Below are 23537 nucleotides of genomic sequence, written 5' to 3'. Positions count from 1 at the left end.
GAGTATGATTGTGAATCTTTGGGTGTATGGGTTTGTATGTAATTACTAGTAGCGGATTATACAAAAGTTGATTGTGAAAAAAGGAAATAAACCCCAACAGTGATGATGAGCACTGTTCTGTGAGGGCAGTTTCTGGTACATGGTTGTGATATATAAGAGATGTGCTCAAGGAAACTCATGAAAAGTGGAGGCATTTTCGCCCGAAAACATTTTTGAATGGCGATCCTCGTAAACAAGGATGCTGATCTAGGGGTGCCCAGCCGACTAGCAGAAGTGTTGCAGCCATTAGTGGGCCGTGTAAAGCTGAATGCAGGGAGCACAAAGATGAAAGGTGGGAGGAGAAGGAGGGGGTACCTTGGTCTGTTCTGAAGCACCTCCTATTAACATATCCAACTGGTGCGCTAAAATACTGCCTCAAAGCCAAAACTAATGTAACTGTGAATCATTAGTGATGCTAAAACGCCACCTGAGACCCAACTAATGACGCAGTGAAAGCACCACATATGTGCCAGAACTAATAGTGCTTCTAAAAGCATCAACGGTGGCAAAATTAGTGGCAGTACAAAGAGCACTGCCTATAAACCAAAGGCATGTCTGAAATGTGCCAGTTGTGACAACATTAATTGTGGAACTAGGCACCATCAAGGAGCCAAAAGGAAATGCATTTTAAGGGCCACCTGTGCCAAAAGGAATTGTGGAGCTTAAGCGTAAGCGCCGCCAACGCTCAAAATCCCATAAGGTCTATACCAGTATATGTGAAATCTCGCGAGGCAGCATCGGCAAAAGCGAAATATGAATCTGGCCCTTGAATATCACAGCAGAAAGGAAAGAGAGAAAGTGTCTATAGAATTTCCTTTGACATGTCATGTTTCATTTTTTGTTCGCACTGCAGTTAAAAGACAGGGGCAGTTACCCATTTAGTAGATATCCCTCTTGCAAAGTAATCACTACCTGGCGCCTGGATAGTTTCTGTATCCATGCAACAGTTTGAGTTAGGAAGCATGTATGCGGCACACGATAGATTCTCTGGCATGTTCTACAGTATCCTGGAATTCCCAGGCCTGGGCTGTAGAATGAGGATCCAGACCCACTTGTGTTTCAGCCTTATTAGGTGGCTCTAAGAAGGCTTTGACATATGTATCCTTTAGGTCCTGCAACGCCATCTCACGTGGCATAACACAATCATGCATGGCAACGGTAGCTGATTTGATTGGTTGTGATTTAAGTATTTTCACAGCGCATACCCCGGGGGGACCAGGCATTGACTGCATCCAGGCACTGATGTAATAACTGATTCGGTAGATACTGCACCGGCCTGTCTCGTAAGCCTATCAGGCGATGGCATTGTTGCGGCATTTTGGGATACACCATCTGGTCATGTGACCATACTCCTGCAATATGGAGTGTGGTGCTAGCTGATTAAGAAACATGCCACTCACTATAGCCTTACAAGTATTGAACGAGCGTTAGTGCCCTGCCTATGTTCATTGCGGTGGTGTAGATGCTTAAGAACCCCGACTACTATTGTACCGTAGGTGAAACATCTGATTGCCAGTGTTCATTGTGGTGTGTGTGCTTAGGAGCCCTTCCTCCAGGTATTATAGCCTAAAAGGTTTTTACCACTCAATAATATCTTGGTTCATAGTAGATTGTATGCTTAAGAACCATGCCTAGCCTGCAAAGTAGTTAGGCATCATCAAAAGCTATGCTCATTGGGGTTTCTGTACTTATGAAGCGTGCCAAGTATTGCAGCCTGGGAAGTATTGACTAATGTGAAAGATCTCGCTATTTAATGACACTGAATTTCTCAAAACCTGGTCGCTCGCTTGTCGGGTACAATGCTCTAAGAAAAGGCCCTATTTCTGTGGGGTCGATGGGTCTGATGGTGCCACTTGATAGAACCCACATCTTGCTTGGTGAAGAGCCAACACTGCCTGAACCGGCAAGCAGGCTGCGACCAGACTACAGGGCAACGTCTGCAGTGAAACCCAGCTTGCTAGCGTGGGACTTTTTATTTTTGGATGAGTTATTTCAGTCTGCAGCTTTTACTTTTGACCAGTGCAATAGGGTGACCAGATGTCCCGGTTTGTACCCCTCCATGCCGGTGTCCCGCCCCTTTTTAAAATTTAAAAATCCCACCCCAGGATTTGGGGGTCAGGTGGATACCATCCTGTTTTTGTGTTAAACTGATTGAAAAATCACGACATTGGGCCAGCTACCGCTCTCTTCACTGACATTTAACCCATTCCCCATACCTTCTCCCCTTCCTCTAGGTCTTCTTACCTCCAATCAGCGCTCTGTGCCTCCAACAGGCCACCGGTATAGAAGTAGGACTGCAGTTTCATTATCATCCCATTTGTATTTTAGTCCTTCTTTAGTTTTTATTGGTCCTGAAAATGCAGTCCTATTTCTATGTCAGCATCTGTCCTGGTCACTTTGAAAATCCGGTCAACCTACCGTGCACTGTACAAATATTCTTTAAAAAGCACTATCTGCAGCGCATTTTTCTACACTAATCCTATGTGGGCACGACTCAAGCAGCCAGTTAAGAAGGAACAAATTGCTATTTGCGACTGTGGGACAGCAGTTGGTCATATTGCACTTTCTGGCATGCACTTGCCCTCCACCCTCATGTTTACCCCTCCTTATCTCTGGTAGCCACGTGAGCATGTTACTGTGCCGCGTAATCACTTAGTGTTGCGCAATCACGTTGTTGTGCCACACACCCATTATTTTTTCCATGATCATTTTTTTGTGTCACCCAATTACATCATTGTGTCACCTACCTGCATTATTGTGTCGCATAATCACGTTGCGATACACAAGCATGTTATTGTGCCACACGACCATACCTGCCTAACCTCCGGATTTTCCCCTGGAGATTCAGGAATTTTAACCATTTCTTTTTATGGGGGGGCAGCTTTCACTGATTCTTTTTTTTTTTTTTTGTTAATCCTTGCAGGACTGCGCCGCCTCGGACTCCCTGCCCGAGTTTGGCTTTGTCTCTGCAGCAATGACTGTAACGCTTCCAGCACATTGGCAAAAAGAATGCAGGTGAAGCAAAATAACGCACGTTTATTTTGCTTCACCTTTCATTCTTTTTTGCCGACTTTCAATGCGAACGCGCGTTTCTTCTGCTTTCATTATTTTTGCCCAGGTTAGGGTGGACTCAGCCCAATTGAACCACAGCCATCAGGTTTGCAGGTTGGACAACTCACCACTGCACTACATGACCTGATGAAAAACGAAGAAGGTGAAATGTCCAATTTCCGTACTGCAAAATTCAGGGAAAACCTTTGTATTGGTTCTTGAGTTGACATGTGCACATTTTAAGGTGTTGATTTTATGGAAGGCTAATGCAATTTGGTTGGTTTTGAAAAGGCAATTTCATGAAATATGCATATTTCAATTTGAATGCAAATTTCTGACGTCGCATCACATTACAACAGAGTTGACCTTTTTGACATGTGGGCGGAGTCATGTGAAAATAGGCGGAGTTTTGTGGGACTGTGGGTGGGGCATAAATCTCAGGAATTTTGATTTTCAAATGTAGGCAAGTATGCACACGACCCCCCTTCTTGTTTTGCACGAGCAGGTTATTTTGCAACAATATCATTCTTTTGTGTGACCCACGCGCATTATTGTGTCGCAGGATCACAGAATGAATCTTAATGGTGGCGATAATGTATCCCACACACTGATTACTGATAAGCCAGGGTGAGATGAGGCAAAGAAACTAGCGCTTCGCAGAATCAGTACGTTTCAAGTTGGTACAAAACAGTTTGTCTCCCATGTCAGAACATGTTTGTGAATCAAGCCCTAAGTGTTCGCAGCACCTCAGAGAACACGTTTATCTTGTTGTATTTGTGGTGTATTCGGTTATGGACTCCGTGTGGGTCGTGCTGGGGAGGCACCTCTTCCTCTGGGCCATCACAATCAGGAAACGTCGCCCGTGTCGGGCATTTGTCGTTATTTGAAGACTCTACTAGAAGTCTGGCGAGTATTTCTCCCCACCCCCACTCCAGCCAGCCAGGCCCTTGCTGCGGCTGGCCCTGTTTCCCGTCCATAGCTTTTAGTGGTCGCAAGGGCAGCAATGGGGAGTGCACTGTAAACAGTGGCATTCCAATGCCCGCTGCTAATTCCCGCACGGCAGCAGGCACGCATTTCTAGACGCAAGCCTGGCGGCGGAGCACGGGGAGTAATAATAGGCGCCTGCCTGCGGCGGAATGGCTGGGCAGTACAGCCGCCTGCGCCTCGCCAACTCCCAGCCGAAGCAAGGAGGCACAACCAGGGAACGGAATTCCCTTCTTCGTAAAGTGGCAGGACAGACGGTGGCGCCAGTGGCGCCAGTGGCGGAGGGCTAACTTGCAAGGGCAAAGCTGGAGACTATGCAGGGTGCATGGGACATGAGCTGGCAGGGGGTAGGCAAAACGTGTGGCCTAGCGATGATTGCACGGGTGACTGTGTGTATGGTTTATGGAGCAGGTACGACTCCAGTGATGTCGCTTTCCATGGATATCTTCGTCCTCCACATTACGTTATTTGCAGAATCCCGTTACTCTCCAGTATAACGCGCCGCAGCTTGAAAGCATGAGCCCAAATGCCGCTTAATATTCGAGCACAGAGACTGCACCTGTTCAGTTCGAATGATAGGCGCAGATGCAAAGTCAGCCATAAGGACGCTATGGGCTCGTGCAGCCTTGCTGTGTCTGGGCTGATACACAGCACCACCCTGTGGCTGTATGGCGCAAATGCCAAAATAGCATAACAAAAGTTTATTTTTGTAAGTGTCGGCTTAGAGCCAATCCGATGCTGCCATCTACTGATCAAATTAACAAACGACTCCCCTAGAATTAGGACTATATCAATAATACATGTAAATCTGCATACAAATCTGAAGTCATTTTTTCATTACAGTCCAATTTCGACATCACAACATGATACGAAAACGATATCGCAATCCAACGAAATATTCGAATTACAGCTGGCGTGCGGCGCATTCGCAATGCCTGCTGTTTGAGCCAGCACAGAGAAACATTTCAGCTGCCAGGGGGGTATTGTGCGGGTTGGGATGGGGGAGGGCGGGGCGGTTGTGAGAGGGATAGGCGGGGTTTGGGGCTTCATTCAGGCCATCACACGTTTTCTGATTCTATTCCTCTGCAATAGCTTTCTGTGACAGCTGTTCATTGATTAGGAACTCTCTAAGGCACACGGTAGCATTTATGTGTAACTACAAAATGAATTTAAATGCATTTATTGAACGAATTAAAACATATTGCAGCACATGAATTACTGCATTTATATCTCCAATGGAAGCGTTCTTGCCTTACATTAAGCAAGATCGCAAGCATTAAAGAGGGCGGGAGTGGGGCCACGCATAACAAGGAATATAGACGCCCTACTGTATGGAAAGAGCAGGCAGAAATGTATCCCAGAGTTCTGTGACCTTACAAAGGAACTCCTGAGTGCCCTGCACTATCCTTTTTGCATACAGTGAGCATACTTTATTCCACATATAATTATAAATAGTTTGCTAAAATGATTGAGCTATAAATGGCTATCTCCCTTTCTGGCTAAAGATAATTAATGATTTCATGATATATATGGTATGCTACAGGGACTTATTTCGTGCACCCCCACAATTGGCGTGGCCGCCAGGTGCTCTGGCGGATCTGAAAACCAGAGAGTGGGTAAGGTTAGTGGCTAGAGCGGCAAATGCAAGATAGCTCTTGCGTGCTGGTCTGTTTCCAGGTGTAGCCACGGAGGCAGCTGTGCCCAGAGGGGAGCCTTGCGTGCCCGTGGTGCTAGGATGCGTGGGCCGGGACTGCAGTATGTTGATTGGAGAAGTGTAGCATTCACTTGTTTCATGTCTGTAGACAGGGAGTTTAAATGCCCGTCTGCATGTGCCTCGGTGGGTATGTGCATGGTGTGTTTGGATGCAGAAGATGAGATTGTTACTGCTGGGAGGTTACTGGATGACTCAATGGTGGCCATCCAATGTGTCGGGAGGAAACACAGTAGTGTTCACATCAACTGTTGGGCACTGTGCAGCAAGATTACAGCAGGGTGCAGATACTGTGGTTGACACATTAATCTATGGCAAGCAATAGGTAACGGTGGGGCCATAATTAATCTAGGGCAAACAATTGGTATCAGTAGAGCATCAACGAATCTAGGGCGATCACTTGGTAAACAGTGGTGCAACAATTCATCTAGAACAAAGGGAGTACAAAACAGTGGGGCAAAGATGAATCCAGAAGAAAGAGCTGTAAACACTGGATAAATAAATGCTCTAGAGCACTGTGAGCAGAAACAGTGGCTGCAACAGTGAATCCAGGGCAAACGCTTGGTAGCAGTAGAGCAACAATTAATCTTGGGCAAACCATTAGACTCTGATGTTACCTTTACCAGTCAATCAATGGCACTCTTCATGTAATATTAATGCTTCTACTACTACTGCTGTTATTATTAGTAATAATAAAATCACACGTGATGGTGAATGTGAGAAAAATGACTTCTGCTCCACAGGAGCAGAAAGGTAAGTAGTGGCTAAACCGCCTACTCAGCCCTCGCACTTCTACAAGTCATCAGTGATCGCAAGCATAGGAGTGAAACAGGCACACTTAAGACATATACTGTCTTTGGCTTTTTGTGGTGCCGTGGGCCTAGGGAAGGCTGTACTCTTAGAAGGGGTGTGAAAGTGATAACTGTGGCAATCCGAACAGCAATAGAACAGCAGTCCAAAATAAAGGAATGTCCAATCAAGGTTCTATACAATTATTTATACTTTAACTAAATACACCAATATACAAATAACTGTTAAACGCACTGTATAAAAACCCACCACTGCAAATAAGACAGAGAAATGCAGAATGTAAGTGATACAAGCACTCTGGATATTTAGCAGGGAGGAAAAGGCAATAGAAAATCACAATGTTCAAGAAGGATATGATTCTTGGTGAAAAAGGGGCTTGGTGAGGATCTAGGGTCCCAACAAGTGACCAGGGGAACAAGGGCCTTCCAACAGAACATTATTAATTTCCTGGTGGTTTAACGATGTTGACCCAAGCTTCTTATTGTTGTGCAAGCGGGGTGAAACAGGTTCAGTGCAGCGAGTTGTCTAAGACCGAGCAGCGATCAGGCAGCAAGTGGGGTTGAATCCGTAGCTAAGAGCAGTTTGGATGCAGCATTCGAGCAATGCAGTTCGGCAGGCTCACCAGGGTTGGTTCAAATATTGAGCTGGTTGAAGACACAACATTGCTGGTTAGGATCGGCAAGTGATGCTCCAGTGGTAAGAGTCGAGATCCTCTGATGGCTTGAAGCTGTGATACTGATGGTCCCATGTGTGGTTCAAAGAAGCAGCAATTCAATGTTGAGCAATTTTGAGTCATTAGTAACCACTGTTTCGGGTTGATATGCGACGCAGTGCTTCCAGGGCTTCAAGACGAGGGCTGTTGATGACTGGTTGGTTCAAACAGAATAGGTGACAGATTCAAATTGGTACGTTGAAGCGTCAAGCTGGTTTGATGGTGCAAGCAACAGCAGTTTAAAGGTCAAGAGAGTGTCAAAAGTTGCACCGGTGGGTCCAATTAGTTCTACAGTTGTCGTGCGTGGTTCAAAGATGGGTTGAATCAGGTTGACAGTGAAAAACAGTCATGCTGGTTGTTCCGGCTCTCAGGATGCTGTGAGTACCAATCCAGGGACCCAGGGACAAGGTAAGTCCTTGTTCCTATCTTCCCAACGTGGAGAGGCTGGCAAACACTTGCAGGGTTCCTTCACCACCAGTGAGGACATGGGTACCAGGTTAGCTGTGGCTGGCAGGGAGGCAGATCTTGCTCGAGCAGCCACTCATCCCCAATTTGCCCTGCAAGTGTTTAGTGAGCACTTGGAGCACTCAATCTTCACCTCACTGGAGGAAAACTTTGGAAAGAGCCACTCTCCCAAAAGAGGTCCAAATGAATTATTCTTTGAGGCCTGGATAGTCCAGAAGTCATTAAAAGGAGTTTGAGTCCACCTCTTTTATAGGCAACACTCCACAGTTGATTGGACAACACAAATCCTGCTTAAGTTTTCCATTCCCTGTTCTTGTTACAAGTGGTCTCTGCTTTCTGACATCATACCCAAAGTGCTTTGTGCTAAAGGAAGTGGATGAGACAGGGAGGCATGAGAGGTACAGCGATAAACAAGAGGGTGGAATCCTTCCTCAACCGTGCTGAACTTCCTCTGACTACACTAACCCCAATCCCTTCTTAGACCCATAGCATCAAAGGTCCTTTGGTATGCAACACCCCAGTGTGAGGCTAGTCCCTTTGTTTAGGATGTGGTCTTTGACGCCTGTTTCCCAGGACAGCTCCAGGTGAGGGGCTGTCTTGCTGGTGGGAGGTGTTAGCTGAGCTCACAATGGATCAAATAAGAAGCACAGTTATTCAGTCTCTTATCCTGCTGGCTGGCAGGGACAGGCTGTCTTACAAGTTATATACAACCCCTCCATAGCTGGCCTGGGCTCACAGTGTTGCCACATGTCTAGCACAGGTCACATGTGGCTTTAAGAATTCAATGAATTACCAGCCACCATATCCCAAGTGCAGGTATGGCTAATATTTAAATATTAAAATACCTCCAGGATAGAAATTCCTCACAATTATGTTGTTTTGGAACAGAGGTGCATATGTTAAATGCAGCCCTGTACTGCAGTGACTTGGCTGTCACAGCAGCTGTCGAAAGGGTACCTGTCACCTTTGAACCTGTTCTTTGCCACTGGAAAGCAGGCACTGCAGATCAGGAGACTGATGCAGCGGGGCACTTTTGTCAATATGCATTTGGCATGGGGATGTAGGAAAGGGGGGTCTGGTTAGCAGACCCCCCCTTTCTGAGATGGCATTACCTGCATCATTTTACATGCAATAAAAAAAGGCCAGGGCTTCTACATTCTTGCCAGATGCCAATTCCACACAAATGTTTATATAACCCTTCATACCAAATCCCTACTCTTTCTAAGCTCTACATTCACGTGTGTTCTCGTGTTGTAATTCAATCAGGACTCAACCTACCTCTATGTATTGTGATGTTGTGTTGTGCTTGTTATTGTGAATGTATTTTGTACAGCGCTCTGATGATGTATTATAAAATAAATAAAACAAGTTAATTATGAGTCATTTTAAATGCATTCAATATATGCTTCACAGAAGGTTGAAGGGCAAGGTTTGGCCCGCTGCATAGTTAGAACATGAAAAGTGCATGCTGCCCCATGTTAGAGGCCAGCATTTAGCTCATGAGCTGCCCACATACACTGTTATAATAAATGTTATTACCCCCATTTGATGGTAGTATGACCATATCGTAGTTCAATTAATGCTTCGAAGGAAGGGCTCTTATTCTGTTTAAAGAGCATTCGTTCTGGTCAAAGCTCTCACTGCCTACACTGCTTCCTTCGGCCTTTAATGGCTGCATAGTTAAAGGGAGCCTAGCCTTCCAGTTCCCTTATCCACGCCTCCTGCATCATCAACAATCGCCAACCGTGAGGATTCCCGGGGGTCTCTGTGTGAGATGTCTGGGTGTGTTTTGAGATCTATTGTGACATCATGTACTGCTTTGTTTCATTACTGAGGCAAAGTGCTCTCTTTTGCGGCCACCAATGCTTGCATGCGCAACTTCCCGGGGCTGGCAGACTAACAAGCACCCCCCGCTGGTGCAGGAGAAAGTGGGCATGACTGGAGAGTAAATCACGGGCTGGCAGACTAACAAGCACCCCCCGCTGGTGCAGGAGAAAGTGGGCATGACTGGAGAGTAAATCACGGGTGGCAGGGAAGAGCTGAAAGGCGCCCCCTGCTGGGCAGGGCAGAGCAAGAGCAGGCTAAATGCTGGCACCCGCTGGCCTCTCGCCTGCTCTCCGAGAACCGCAGCATAAAAGGATTTTAAATCCAGGAGTGGGCCTTCAGAAGTGGCAGAGTAAACAGGGGTGTTGCTAGGGGGGGCTGAGGGGGCTATGTCCCCTGATCTTTTGGTTGTAGCCCCGGATAGAATCTCAGGAGCTACAGCCAAAAGACTAGCTAGCCCCCAGTCCCAACAATTCCGACATCAGCTTAGCCCCGGGTCTTTTCCAGACCTAGCAACCCCCCTGAGAGTAAACATTTCGCAGTTTTTTTTTATTAATCAGCGAGAACTTACCAGGCTGTTTACAAAGCAGTACATTTGGGGAGCGTTGGTCTGCTTCGAAGCACCGTCTGAGACAACAGAACCCAGATTCACGAATAAAGATCACAATATTGTATACGCTGCGTAGGGCCCCCTGTAGGCAGAGAAAACATCCATGATTTTTCAAGATTTTTTAACGGCCTAAATATCCTTCCATGTATAGAGGGGTGTGGTCCCACATTGTGAATGTGGTGTTCGAGGTCAAGGATTCACACCACCCAGAAATGAGTCATCGTCATTGGTTCTTTTATTGTGGTAGGTCTTCGATGAGTGGTGAGTATAGAGTGTTGGTTACAGTCAGGGCTTTGACTGTTGGTTACAGGTAGGGTGGGCGGTGAATATAGACTGTTGGTCACAGTCGGGAGTTAGACTGTTGGTTACAGTCATGGTGTGGTGAGTTTAGAGTGTAGACTCTTCGTTACAGTCGGGGTGTGTGGCAAGTGCTGAGTATAGATTGTTGGTTACAGTCAGGGTGTGTGGTGAGTATAGACTGTGCGTGGTGTTCGGGGCTGTTGGTTACAGCCAGTGTTTTAGGCTGTTGGTTACAGCAAGAGTTTGACTGCTGGTTACTGTCGGGGAGCTTGTGTGTGGTGTTTTAGGTTGTGGTGTCAGCCGAACGAACTCTGTGCAATTCTACTGTTGGGGAGTCGGCATTGCCCGTTGCACAGGGGCTACGTTTTTGTTGGCATGCCCACGGTTGGCATTGGTTATCTCCCATGTACAGTATACGGTTGTGTTGTCTGTGGTGCAGTGGTTTGCTAATCTCCTGCGCGCTGCAGGTGGTGCACAGCATTTCTGCAATTGTGTTTCATGATCGGCATCTTTTATCCTTCGTAGGAGGTGGGTTACCGTGGGTGTTGGTGTACAGTATCCATCTTGTGCCGGTGTACGTTCATTATTCATCTTGTGCCGGAGTACATAATGGTTTTTCTATTTTCTGCCGGTTTAAGTTTGGGTTTCGGTGTATGTGGTGCTTATTGTGCGTTCTGCAGCGTTGGTCATCGGGGATTTGTTGCAATGGCGTGTACCAATTTGTGCAGGGTACTTTGTGGGGCATTCTGTTGCATCCATTGCACTATGCTGTTGTCGAGGGTAATCTTGTCAGGTTATTGGCTGCAGCGTGTGTCAGCCGGTTCTGAGCACCTCATGCCACGTCTAAGGTTTTCACTGTTGGCATTTTTGGTGCGACTAACGGGGGGAGAAATGTAGTAATGTGCTGGTGCCAGTAAAACGCTTAGCCTGTGGAATATTTGGTGAATGTGTGAGTGGTTTTTGTGCAAGGGTCTGCGGGTGGTAGTAAGAGTGAGCTGGGATGGAGTGGACGGGCCAGGGTTTTCTTCCTGTACTGCACATGGACATAAGTGTACAGCTGGGCACAATACACTTTTCATATAACTTACCTGGTTCCTGTTTGGGGTGTGGTGGTAGAACCCCACCTTGATTACTTGATATAGCCATTGCCACATTACCATTTGCCTGCCTGGGTAAAAGTGCCCCATTTAACTGGTCACTGAGAGACTCATCTTTAACTCAGTGACCCCCCATTAATGCACAGGCTCTTCTGTGAACTAGGGTATAGGGCCTCATTACACGGTAGGCGGTAACGGTTTACCGGTACCGGTAAGGGCACCGGTACCGGTAAACCCTTACCGCCTTACTACGAGGTCCCTTTGCGGGACCCGACCTTAACGGCTGGTGTAGACCAGCCGTTAAAGTTGGGACCCGCAAAGGGACCTTGGTGCTAATTACGGTACCGCAATTTGCGGTACCATAATTAGCTCCTTCCCCATTCCCATTGAGCCCTATGGGGCAAAAATGGGAATGGGGAAGGGCCATGGAGAAAGGGGGAATTACCGCCCCGCCAACCTTGGAATGGGGTGGTAATTCCCCTTTTCTCAATGGTGGTACCGGTATGGTACCGGCGGCAACCATGGTGCTAATAGCACCATGGTTTACCGCATTACATGTAATGAGGCCCATAGTCTTCAAAGACATTACAGTATCCCTAAGAAGGTATTAAAAACGGCTATTGTGTCTGCCAAGAAGAGGCTTTACAAACACATACGCCATTTACCAATTTATACATATGCACATGTAAAAGGTGCTTTTGTTTTACCATTCTATCACATCTGTATGCACCTTTTCCATTAGAACACATTGCATGTCACGTGTGCATTAGTCTACAGCAGTAGAACATGGCTGGATAAGCCCATTTATCACTATTAAACAGAACTGTAGAGATTTTTCCCAGACACGCTGCTCATCTGGTCCCATATGGAATCTGGTTAGAAAATTAAATCCACATTTCCCCAGAAAATGAGAGCACCAGAGGGGTTAGTTGGCTGGATCTGCCAGACTCTCTGGGCAATTGCCAAGTCACATTTAATATTTACAACCTCTTCTCACACCCCCCCCCATGGCAACATTGGTGCCCACTGCAGTTGGATTTTCATGAGCTTCCTATGCCACGCCACAAAGATACTTTTTCCCTACCATAATATTCCATACCCATGTGGGTGTCGCTTATTAGTCAGGAAGTCAGATCTACATTGTATCCCCCTTCCATCTGACTCTGCTTATTACAAACACAGTGTCTTCTGCAACCTGCTCCATCTCACATTTTCCGCAGTGTCGTTTATTCAAACTCAATGGCTTGACTTGCCTTGTATTACTGTTGTATGTATTAGTTTATTTTCTAGACAGTCGAATGGACATTTGCTCAATTTAATACAGTAAAGATGTGAAGGAACCTAAACCTATCGGTAATGAGCCCCATCAGAGTCACTGAATTTGGGAATCCAGCCAAATGTCAAATGGCCTACAAACCACAGGGTAATTTCCAATTTGTAAAACCGACCTGATTTTAAGTCTTACTGCACTGGTGCCCCATATGTGACTCAGGAAGCTTCGAGTGACACAGCACCCTTCCTTACACTGGCAAAAACGGCATTCATCTCAGTGGGATGTGCTTGAAACTCCAGCATCCATTACAGTCCTGAAGAAGTGCCGTCTCTAGGCACGAAACACGTGTCGACTGTTGAATTAACAATTATTGTTTCACACTATGTGACTGTTGCACCAATACAATTTTATTGCATTTTGTTCATTCACCTTTTGCAAAAACCTGCTCTCCTGTTTCCAAACACAATTCCTAAACAAAACCAATAACACAACTGCCACACAATGGCACATACTTCTCTCCCACAAACTTACGTAGCCCCATAGTTTTACCCTGGTAAACTGTTATGCTTGTACGATAAGCTGAGTGGTTCTTATTAATTCACTGCCACATATAGGGAGTCCATGTAGCGGGGTTTCGGCTTGGCTCATTGGCCTATCAAATATAAAATCCAGGTGGACTTTGCAATGAACAATGATATTCATTTGTTGTCATCAGTTATTTTCATTCATGTTCATTGGGGTTATTGGAAAAACTGGCTTATTTATCCGTACAATCGGGTGCAAAACCATGGCCAGGTTTTTCAGCTTTTCTGATTGGTACAGGTGAATCTCTACCCAGACCCTGGAAATGTCAAAATATGAGGATTTATCACCCTGCCTGAGGTCACATCCATCACAATTTCATTTAAATCCGTTATGCTTATTCTAGTCAAAATTGTTATCTGTATTTATCGTTAACATATTTTGAGTAGTGCATGGTACAGTTTGTCTGGCCCCACATTCCGCCTGATGTTTGGTCCAATAGGATTGTGTCATGTACAGACATAAGACTGTGTGTGGCATCGCTCCCCACCCTATGTTGAAAAGTATTGCTGGTCCCAAAGCCTAGTTGTGCACAGGGAGAGTAAAACAAATACCGACAGGGCCAAGACTGACGCTTGTTTGATGCTCTTTTCTACAAGGTTTCTTGGGCGAAGAAGCCGTCCCGTCAGTTTTGTACCCTTGACCATGCCTCCGCGCTGGCCAATCAGGATCCACAGTAAGAATTCTGCTATGTCCAGAGAAGACAGTTTAGGTTCCATTGTTTTTCAATCAGTGGTGTCAAAAACCCCATCGCACTCCGTAGAATGGGCAAGAAGTAGTTTGTCTTGCGGCTCGTGGTCTTTCCAGACTGATGCGCTCCCAGAATGCCATGATCAACCCCTGAGAAGCCATCCTTGCCATTGCAGCTTGTTTGTTTCCATGTTTTTTTTACTGTGGCCAGTATCGGATTGGCCCTGCCCCCTTGTGAAAATAATCATTGGATCAATTAAAAAAAAAAAGATGTGTTAATCGATATTTGAAGTTCGTCCCACATGTTGCCAGCTACTCGGCGGAGTGCACTTGGCGTGATACGGCGCGTTGAACACGGATGTTACAAAACTGTGGTAATGGATAATGAATACCTCATAAGACGCTGTGGACCAGGAACACACACATTCACAGAAGAGAGAAAACAAGAGGACATGGGGGTAAAAGTGAGAGATGTATATAAATAGCTGGAGGGGTGATAGGGAACAGTGTGCTCTGAAGGATTACCTTTTAGTTTGGGCTATTAGGTGGCGCTTGCAGCACCTCTAAGCCAAAACTATTGCATTAGAATACAGATAAGGAGAAATGGCTTATGAGGAGGGACACAACACATATAGGTGCTGTTTGGTTATTGTTATTTGTCCAGCCATTGACCATGGCAATGCTAATCCCTATGGACATTCCCACCCAGTTCCTGCCCCTGCCCGCCCAAAACACCTCCTCGTGGGAACTCTTTCAGCTCCATTTCATCAAGCTTTACCATCGAACCTTCCCCTCAAAGTGCCTGCCAGTGTTTTCTCAAAGCAGTCTTCTGAGAGTTAATGGCTTAATTGGAGTTGAAAACCCGCTACTGGTGTAATTAAAATGTCTTAACCAGGTCTGCCTTCAGCCAAACGATTTATAAGCACTAAGTGTGCCCTTCACTGAAGTCAACTGTTTTGGCTTGTGTATAAGTATTAGGAATTTACCAGGCACTGCTACTAGATGCCCAGGTACTCACACCATTTTGCACATGCTACCATCAAATGCCAGTTAATACCACTACGGCTGTGCCTGGCAACTGCCTTTCCCATGCCTACACAAAATCCCAAACTGTTGGTATTGCCAATGCTTGTTTAATTGAAGTAAAGCATCAAGTAGAGGCAATTTTAGTTCATTGTACGCTACACATGTGTGGCCATGTGGTACCATGGTGCCACAGCTACAGATCTGGTGCCTTGCTCTCAGAAACATTGTGCTTCAGTTACCAGTGTCCATTTTATGCCACGGCTGGAAACATGTTGTCTCTGCCATATGGAGCCACTTGGTGCCATGACTCAGAACATGAAGTCTCAGTCATATTGTCCCAGGTCTAAAAACACACTGGGCCTCATTAGGAGTATGGCGGTACAGTAACAACGGTGCTGGTAATGCACCGACATCGTTGTTACATTACCACCATACTAGAAATGAGGCCCAGTGTCTCTGCCATACTGTGCCAAGGCCAGAAACATGGTGGACCTCATTCTAAGTGTGACAGTCCAGAAATAAGGATGCCGGTCGCACTCTACCGGCACCTTTTCCGGACCACCACACTCCAACGTTGCCTTCAGGGGCCGTTGTGCCCAACAGATCTGACCAGTCGGGCACAAAGGCCAGGGACGGCAGAGTTTTCATGGAAGCACCGGAACCGTTAACAACGGTGCCAATGCTTCTGTGAACCCATTCCCGTGGAGTCCTATTGGACTGCACGAGAATGGGGACTTCCCGAATCCGCTGCCTGACATCCCGGGCTGCCGGGACTTGTAATATCCCGGTGGCACCGGGATATCAGGCGGCATATTCAGTGTTAAGAGGAGAGCGGCAACCCGCCAGTGGCACCCGTGGGTTACCTGGCGCCATCCTCGTAATGAGGCCCGGTGTCTTGGTCACAAGCAGACATGTCTTGCTAGTACTAAAACACAGTGGGCCTCATTACGAGTTTGGAGGTAGCCATGGTGCTATTAGCTCCATGGCTGCCTCCATACCGGGCTCCAATACCGGGTTCCTTCAATGAGGAATAACCGGGTCATTCCAACATTGGAGGACCCGGTAATTCCTCCTTGAAGGAACCATTCCCCATTCCCATTGAGCCCCCTTAGGGCTCAATGGGAATGGGGAGGGAGGTAATAACGGGCATGTTACTAACGGCCCGTTATTAGCTCCCTCTTCCCCTCGCAGGACCCAGGCGTCTGTTCCTGGTCCCGCAAAGGGAACCTCATAATAGGCACTCCCGTAATGAAGGGTGCCGGTCCTGTACCGGCACCCTTCATTACGGGAGCGACAGGTTCGTAATGAGGCAGAGTGTCTTGGTCACGAGTTGACATGGCTAGAAACGTGGTGCATCGGTCACATGGTAAGATGACGGGAAACGTGGTGTCTCGGTCACAAGCAGCCATGTGTTGCTAGAACTAAAAACACAGTGGGCCTCATTACAAATCGCCCGGTATGGAAACAACGGTGGCGGTAAACCCGCCGCCACCGTTGTTTCCATGCCGGGCGATCACAACTCCTGCAGGCGGGAGGTGATGTTCCCGCCAGGTCTGACCTGGCGGGTTTAACACCGTCCGCCTGCAGGTGGACGAGGAAACGCCAGCAGCATTATGAGATGGTGCCGGTGTTTCCATGATCCCCATTCCCATCGAGTCCCATAGGACACAATGGGAATGGGGATTAACACCATTCCGCCTCCGTGATTCCCAGAAAACCGGGGTTGTAATGCCCCGGTAATTTTGGGAATCACGGAGGCGGAATGGTAATACGAGTCCGGCGGTAACCAGGTGGTTTTGCCGCCGCGGTTACCGCCGGACTCGTAATGAGGCCCAGTGTCTTGGTCACGAGGTGACAAGTGGTGCCATGGCTAGAAATGTGGTACATCGGTCACATGATGCGATGGCTAGAAATGTGGTACATCGGTCACATGATGCGATGGCTAGAAATGTGGTGCATCGGTCACATGATGCGATAGCTAGAAACGTGGTGCATTGGTCACATGGTGCAATGGCTAGAAACGTGGTGCATCGGTCACGTGGTGCGATGGCTAGAAACGTGGTGCATCGGTCACATGATGCGATAGCTAGAAACGTGGTGCATTGGTCACATGGTGCAATGGCTAGAAACGTGGTGCATCGGTCACATGATGCGATAGCCAGAAACGTGGTGCATTGGTCACATGATGCGATAGCTAGAAACGTGGTGCATTGGTCACATGGTGCAATGGCTAGAAACGTGGTGCATCGGTCACATGGTGCGATGGCTAGAAACATGGTGCCTCGCTCTGCACGTGGTGGCCTTCTACTGTGATTAGATGGTATCTGATGTTTTAATGTCATATCAGGACGTATTACATTCTGTTGACGGAAACTGGATGAAGACGTCACACCAATCTCTTATGTTTTTCTTCCATCTTTTGCAGCTGGTTCTAACTTGGATCAGGAGAGCAAGAAAACTCTCCACACAAAGGTGTCATGGCAACAGCCGGTGAACGTGTTCCACTCCTCCAACCGACTGCCCTGCGTCGAAGATCTACACCAAGAGGCGCAGTTCAATCTCCAGAGTCTCATGCAAGGTACCGTACCAGGATGGGGTGAAGGGGTGCAGCGGCGGGAGCCGGAAGCTGGACAGAAAAGGGATGGGAGGGAGCGCTGTCCGGAGACAGTTCAATGTCCGATGCAAAAGCAAATGACTGCATTCAAGTAGACGAGAGCGAGTGCACGCATAGCATGTGTAACCGAGACTGGAGAATGTACCTTTCCTTAGGATACCATACTAACACGTCACGCTGGGTAGCTTTATGTCCCCCACTGATGACATCACCCGATTGGCACACTGATGCAGGTTACATCCAGGTTTAATAGCTGTAATTAGGGGTGGGCTGACCTACAGGGCACTCTGGAGATTCCCTGGCAGGCCACTTCATCATGGACATTTATGTCCAAATTTGCAATGGAAAAGGGGTTGGGCTTGCTCAAAATGTGTAATATTGGCCATTTTCTAAATGATTTCTAGGGCCTCTTTTGGTTCCCAGTCCACCTCTGGTTGCAATGAGGGCCTTCATACCGAATGAGAACAGCACATGCGCTGAAACATGCTCAACTTGCCATAGAAAGCAACACTAGAACAGCTCATCCAAATAAGGAGATGAAACCACAGGAGGAATGCAGGGAAGAGGGTGGGGGGAGTCGAGTATATCTAATAAGTGCTCATATATTTTGCCATGAATACATTATGGCAGAGGCACTGTTCCACTTTACCACATCGTGGAGGGTTTGGGCTATTTAAACTTATTCATAAGATCATAAAGTCTTTCAAACTTTATTTAGGAAAACGGTCAATAGAATACTGAATGGCACCCAGTGATCACATAGCAGAGTATTCATTGGAATGAAATTCACTGATCATTTAAAAAGGAAAAAAGTATTTATTTATTTTATTGTATTTTATTTTTTTGCATTTATAAAGCGCACAACAGCCTTTGGGCATCGCAGCACTGTTACAGAAGGCTTACTTAGTTACATAAGTGCTTGCAAAAAACATACATGTTGCCTAAACCCATGTTGCAGGGTGGCATACTTAGTTACATAAGTGCTTGCAAAAAACATACATGTTGCCTAGCCCCTTGTTGCAGGGCAGCAGCAGCATACAGATGCAGAGTCAGTTTAGGGGGCAAAAACATGTTGCTCAACCCCATGTTGCAGGGTGACAGCAGCATGCAAATGCAGAGTCAATTTAGGTAGCGCAAACATGTTGTCCCCCCACATTGCATGGAGGGGAGGAGGAGGACAACGCGAATGAGGGTGGGGGGTGCTCACAGCAACACAGGTGACCATGGGGTATAGATCGTATGTTTGAGAAAGGGGATATTGGTGTTTTTTAGGGGTTGGGTGTGGGGTGGCGTGTTGTAAGTGGCCTGACCTCTCCACCGCCATCTCTCACCCAGCAGTTTTCAGCTGCCCTGGAATAAAAAACGGTCAAAATTAGTGGTAAAAATATCAGGAGTAAAAACTCAAGGAACCCATTTAACAAGTTTTTACTATTGGCGCGCCGCAAATTAGGGCATGGCCTGGGCAGCCGTTAGGCACTAATCCACTGTTCATACAACAAGGGGAAGGTTGTCGAAGGATTGGCTAGGGGCAACAGGAGCTGGGACAGTCCAATTCTTCATATGCTTTCTTGTTATTTGAAAAGAGGTTAAGAAAAGCCTTGGGGCCAAACTGGAATGAAAATCATGTTTCGGGAGATATGTGGAAAGACCATGAATCTATTTGGGAAAAAAATTGGCATTAAAATGCATTACAGAAACATATTTTTCATTAGCATAACTCTAAAATGTACTTGGAAAGGTACATTGTACTTCATAATGTTCAGGCCCGTGCACCCGCTATTACCCATAGAACGAAGACTGAATCTTGCAGATCTAATAACAATTATATACTGGGGGATGGACATGGCACTCCACCATTGCCCACTTTCTGTGCCATGCAAGCAAGTCTGGCTCAAAAATTGGCCTTTGAGTGGGAGCTCTGTGCTCCTCCAGTGTGTGCCACGGGCAGGGCTCTTCGCACTGCACTCCTTTCAACAGATGAGCACTGCCCCAAGAGCTCGGCCGCCAGCGCAGCGCTCCCACGATGACAGGAAGCACTGTGCTGAGAGCAGTGTCGCTGCCCTGGCAGCAGAGTTTTCGGCGCGGTACCCCCTCTCCTAATGGGAGCGCTGTGTAGAGAGCCTTGCTCCCAGCGGCCCTCCCCACCTTGCCACAGATGTGGCCTAGGCACGTAACATCCCATGCACCCCCGCATCCCCTTCCTTATATTACACAAGCTTCAGCCAGGCCGCACCTGGCAGACACGGCCCAGCCTCTCCAAAATGAACGCCCCCGGCTGCCACTCACTTGCCGGGCCACACCTGGCAGAGGCGGGCCAGCCTCTCCAAAATGAACACCCCCGGCTGCCACTCACTTGCCGGGCCACACCTGGCAGAGGCGGGCCAGCCTCTACAAAATGAACGCCCCCAGCTGCCACTCACTTGCAATGCCACACCTGGCAGACACGGCCCAGTCCCCGGCTGCCACTCACTTGCCAGGCCACACCTGGCAGACACGGCCAAGCCTCTCCAAAATGAACACCCCCGGCTGCCACTCACTTGCTGGGCCACACCTGGCAGACACGGCCCAGCCTCTCCAAAATGAACACCCCCGTCTGCCCTCACTTGCCGGGCCACACCTGCCAGACACAGTCCAGCCTCTCCAAAATGAACGCCCCCGGCTGCCACTCACTTGCCAGGCCACACCTGGCAGACACGGCCCAGCCTCTCCAAAATAAACGCCCCCGGCTGACACTCACTTGCCGGGCCACATCTGGCAGACACGACCAAGCCTCTCCAAAATGAACGCCCCCGGCTGCCACTCACTTGCCAGGCCACACCTGGCAGACACGGCCCAGCCTCTCCAAAATGAACGTCCCCGGCTGCCACTCACTTGCCATGCCACACCTGGCAGAGGCGGACCAGCAGGAATCTAAGACCCTCCTCATAATGATTTACATTTTGCTGGGAACTAGCCAGTCCCCAGCAACCACTCCAACAACATTGCATTTTGGTAACCCCCCCTTAATCCCAAGAACATAATAGCTTTATAGACCATACCTTGGGCTGTACCTGGAGTTATGGGCCAGCAAACACTGATAAACACCCTCACTGTGCTTGGGCCTTTAACTCTGCCTTCAGGGCCCATAACGCCCAGTATGGCCCTGAGTCTAGGTCTACAAAGCTTAAATATGTGCATAATATTACCACTACAACCCCTCTGTTACTCTATTTTGATGCAAGCCCCCAGGTGTAGTATAGCGCACACGTGCTTTGGCTGATTGCCATTGGTACCCCAAAGTACATCAACACGCCAGAATGAGACACAGGGGTGTAATTGTGTCGTAACAAATGAATTGCGAACAAAACGAAGGATTTTTAAAATGATATGCATTTCTCTGCGAAAAATCATTTCTGGGATGTCGACTTTTCTACCATTCGACCAATGTGTACAAAGACTCTTTTGTTGCTTAATTTGTTGCTTTTATTACTTGCATTTTAGTTTGTATTAGGGCTAATGTTCTGTGAAAGGGCTTGGAAGTAGAACTGACCGCCTGGGACACATCTCAATTGAAAGTTTCTCCTTGGGAGTCGGGAGAGGGTTCTGCTTCAGAGACATTCTAGACGTTATGGGGCCCGATTGATGAAAACGGGAGCATTCATCGGGCGCACACCTGAGCAAATGACACCCAGTGGGTGCACTCCTTAACTGGCCATAGGGACACGCATAATTTTGCAAATCGAGAGGTTAACTGTCTGTAGATAGGTTCCTGTCCAGGATAACCCTAAACACGAGGCACAAGAAGTCCTTGCTTGAGGCACTGCGAGGAGGTTATGTATCCTCGGGTGATGAATGAGGGGCCAAGTGTCAAATTCACCAGGTGAGTAACCTCCTTTCCCAACCTCCTCCTCACCTGACCCTTCTGAGATGTTGTCCTTGGTTTCTGTGGTGGGTCTTCTCCTAGCTTTCTTGTCTTCGGCAGGCAACTGTCTTTGGGATGTCTTCTTCTTCTTATCGCGTAAATAAGGCCTGGCTCCCTCAGAGGCCACCTTGACAGGGAAGGAACACCTGCCCAAGGGGAACCCCGAGGAGCCAAACCTCCAATGGCAGGGAAAAAGCCAAAAAGGCACAAAAAACCCTGGTAGGATGTATTTCTTCCTTGAGATGAATAGTCAAAGACTGTAGAGATTTCGGAGTCTTTTCTGAGCAACTTCCGGTGTAGATGCGGAATAACAGTATAAGGAAGCTTGGACTTAGATGGGAGAATGAAGAAGGGAATATATATAAATAGAACAGTTCCCACTTACCGAGAGCTCTGGCAGCACCCAAAGAGTGAAGGTACCCAAGTCGTGATCGCGGATGCCAAAATAAACAACTCCGCGACCGCAAACAAAACGGGAGTGCCGCGGCGCTGCGAAATGAAAAGGGAAAAACAGTACCGCGGTCAAGGAAGGAAAACAGAAACAATACCGCTGAAGACACCGGGTAAGTGCGAAACTAGCGGACAGGACAGGAAGAAAATAACAGGGGAAGGTAGAAACTGGAACACAGGCGAGAAGGGAAAGAAAACAAGATATAAAGGACCGAGTGAACGGAAGTCAAGGGTTTAGCGGGGAACTCTAAGAAGAACTGTGGAAGGACGATCCGTAGCTCGCAGCGTTGAAGAGTCTGAAGGAAACACAGATACAACGCGCCGGAAAGGGGGCGTGGTTGCGTCTTATAGCCCAGCGACGCCATGTTGGGTGAGGACTAGACCGAAGTATACTATTATTGGAGACGCCACGAGCTCCACAGCTTCCATGGACGAATCCTGACAGTATACACCTTTCCTTTCGGGGGCCCTCCGGGTTTCCCCGGGTGGAGGCGGTGGAAACGTTGAATGAGCCTAGGAGCATGGAGATGACCTCTAGGTTCCCACGTTCTCTCTTCCGGAGGATAACCCCTCCAGTGTACCAGATATTGAAGTCTTCCCTTACGGTATCGTGAGTCCACCAGATAAGCCACCTCATACTCCTCTTGAACAGGTGGGTGTAAAGGTTTCTTGTTAGACAGTCTTCGTGCATACGGGTCCGTCTGGTATTCTTTGAGCAAAGAGGTATGGAAGACTGGATGCACCCTTCGGAGTCTGTCCGGTAGTTTAAGTCTGTAAGCCACCGGGTTAATCTGAGCGAGAATGGAGAAAGGCCCTATGTATCGTGGTGCAAATTTGCCAGCATGGACCCATTTTGGCAAAAACCTTGTGGACAACCAGACTAACTGGTTGGGCTTCCAGGCCGGATTACTACCTCTCCTCCGGTCTGCCCATTTCTTGTGCATCTGTCTGCTGGACTCCAGGGCCCTTTTGGCCGTCTTCTGAACTTCTAGGAGTTCCACCAACAAGCTATCAATAGCAGGTGTCCTGGTGGAAGGTAAACCTAACCATGGCAAGGGGTTAGGATGGTACCCGTAAGTACAGAGGAATGGGCTCATCTTGATGGATGTATGAAGAGCATTGTTATAGGCGAATTCCGCCTGAGGGAGAAAGGAAACCCAATCATCTTGCTTATTAGAGCAAAAACATCGAAGGTACTGTTCAAGAGTAGAATTTAACCTCTCGGTCTGACCATTGCTCTGCGGATGGTAACCTGATGACAACGCTCTATCGATGCCTAGCTGTTGGCATAAGGTGGTCCAGAATCTTGAGGTGTATTGGGATCCTCTGTCCGAGACTATAGTCCTAGGCAGGCCATGTAGTCTGACAATGTCCCTTAGGAATACTGCTGCCATCTCT

The 23537-nt window shown here is 47.6% G+C and overlaps 1 protein-coding gene across 4 annotated transcripts in view; it reads left to right on the top strand.

Annotated features, from left to right (window-relative positions):
• Nucleotides 1-23537, top strand: part of NHSL2 (NHS like 2) — a 1544548-nt gene that overhangs the window by 1417378 nt on the left and 103633 nt on the right. For all 4 annotated transcript variants that reach the window (XM_069648639.1, XM_069648640.1, XM_069648641.1 and 1 more), the window contains one exon: nucleotides 17600-17752. In XM_069648639.1, coding sequence (XP_069504740.1) covers nucleotides 17600-17752 — 153 coding nt within the window. The remainder of the gene's footprint in view (nucleotides 1-17599; nucleotides 17753-23537) is intronic.

The sequence above is a fragment of the Ambystoma mexicanum genome, chromosome 2q (assembly GCF_040938575.1).
Source record: "Ambystoma mexicanum isolate Mex_15411 chromosome 2q, UKY_AmexF1_1, whole genome shotgun sequence".
Classification (NCBI taxonomy): Eukaryota; Metazoa; Chordata; class Amphibia; order Caudata; family Ambystomatidae; genus Ambystoma; species Ambystoma mexicanum.
The sequence above is the reverse complement of the archived record's forward strand: the minus strand, read 5'-3'. Positions and strand labels throughout refer to the sequence as shown.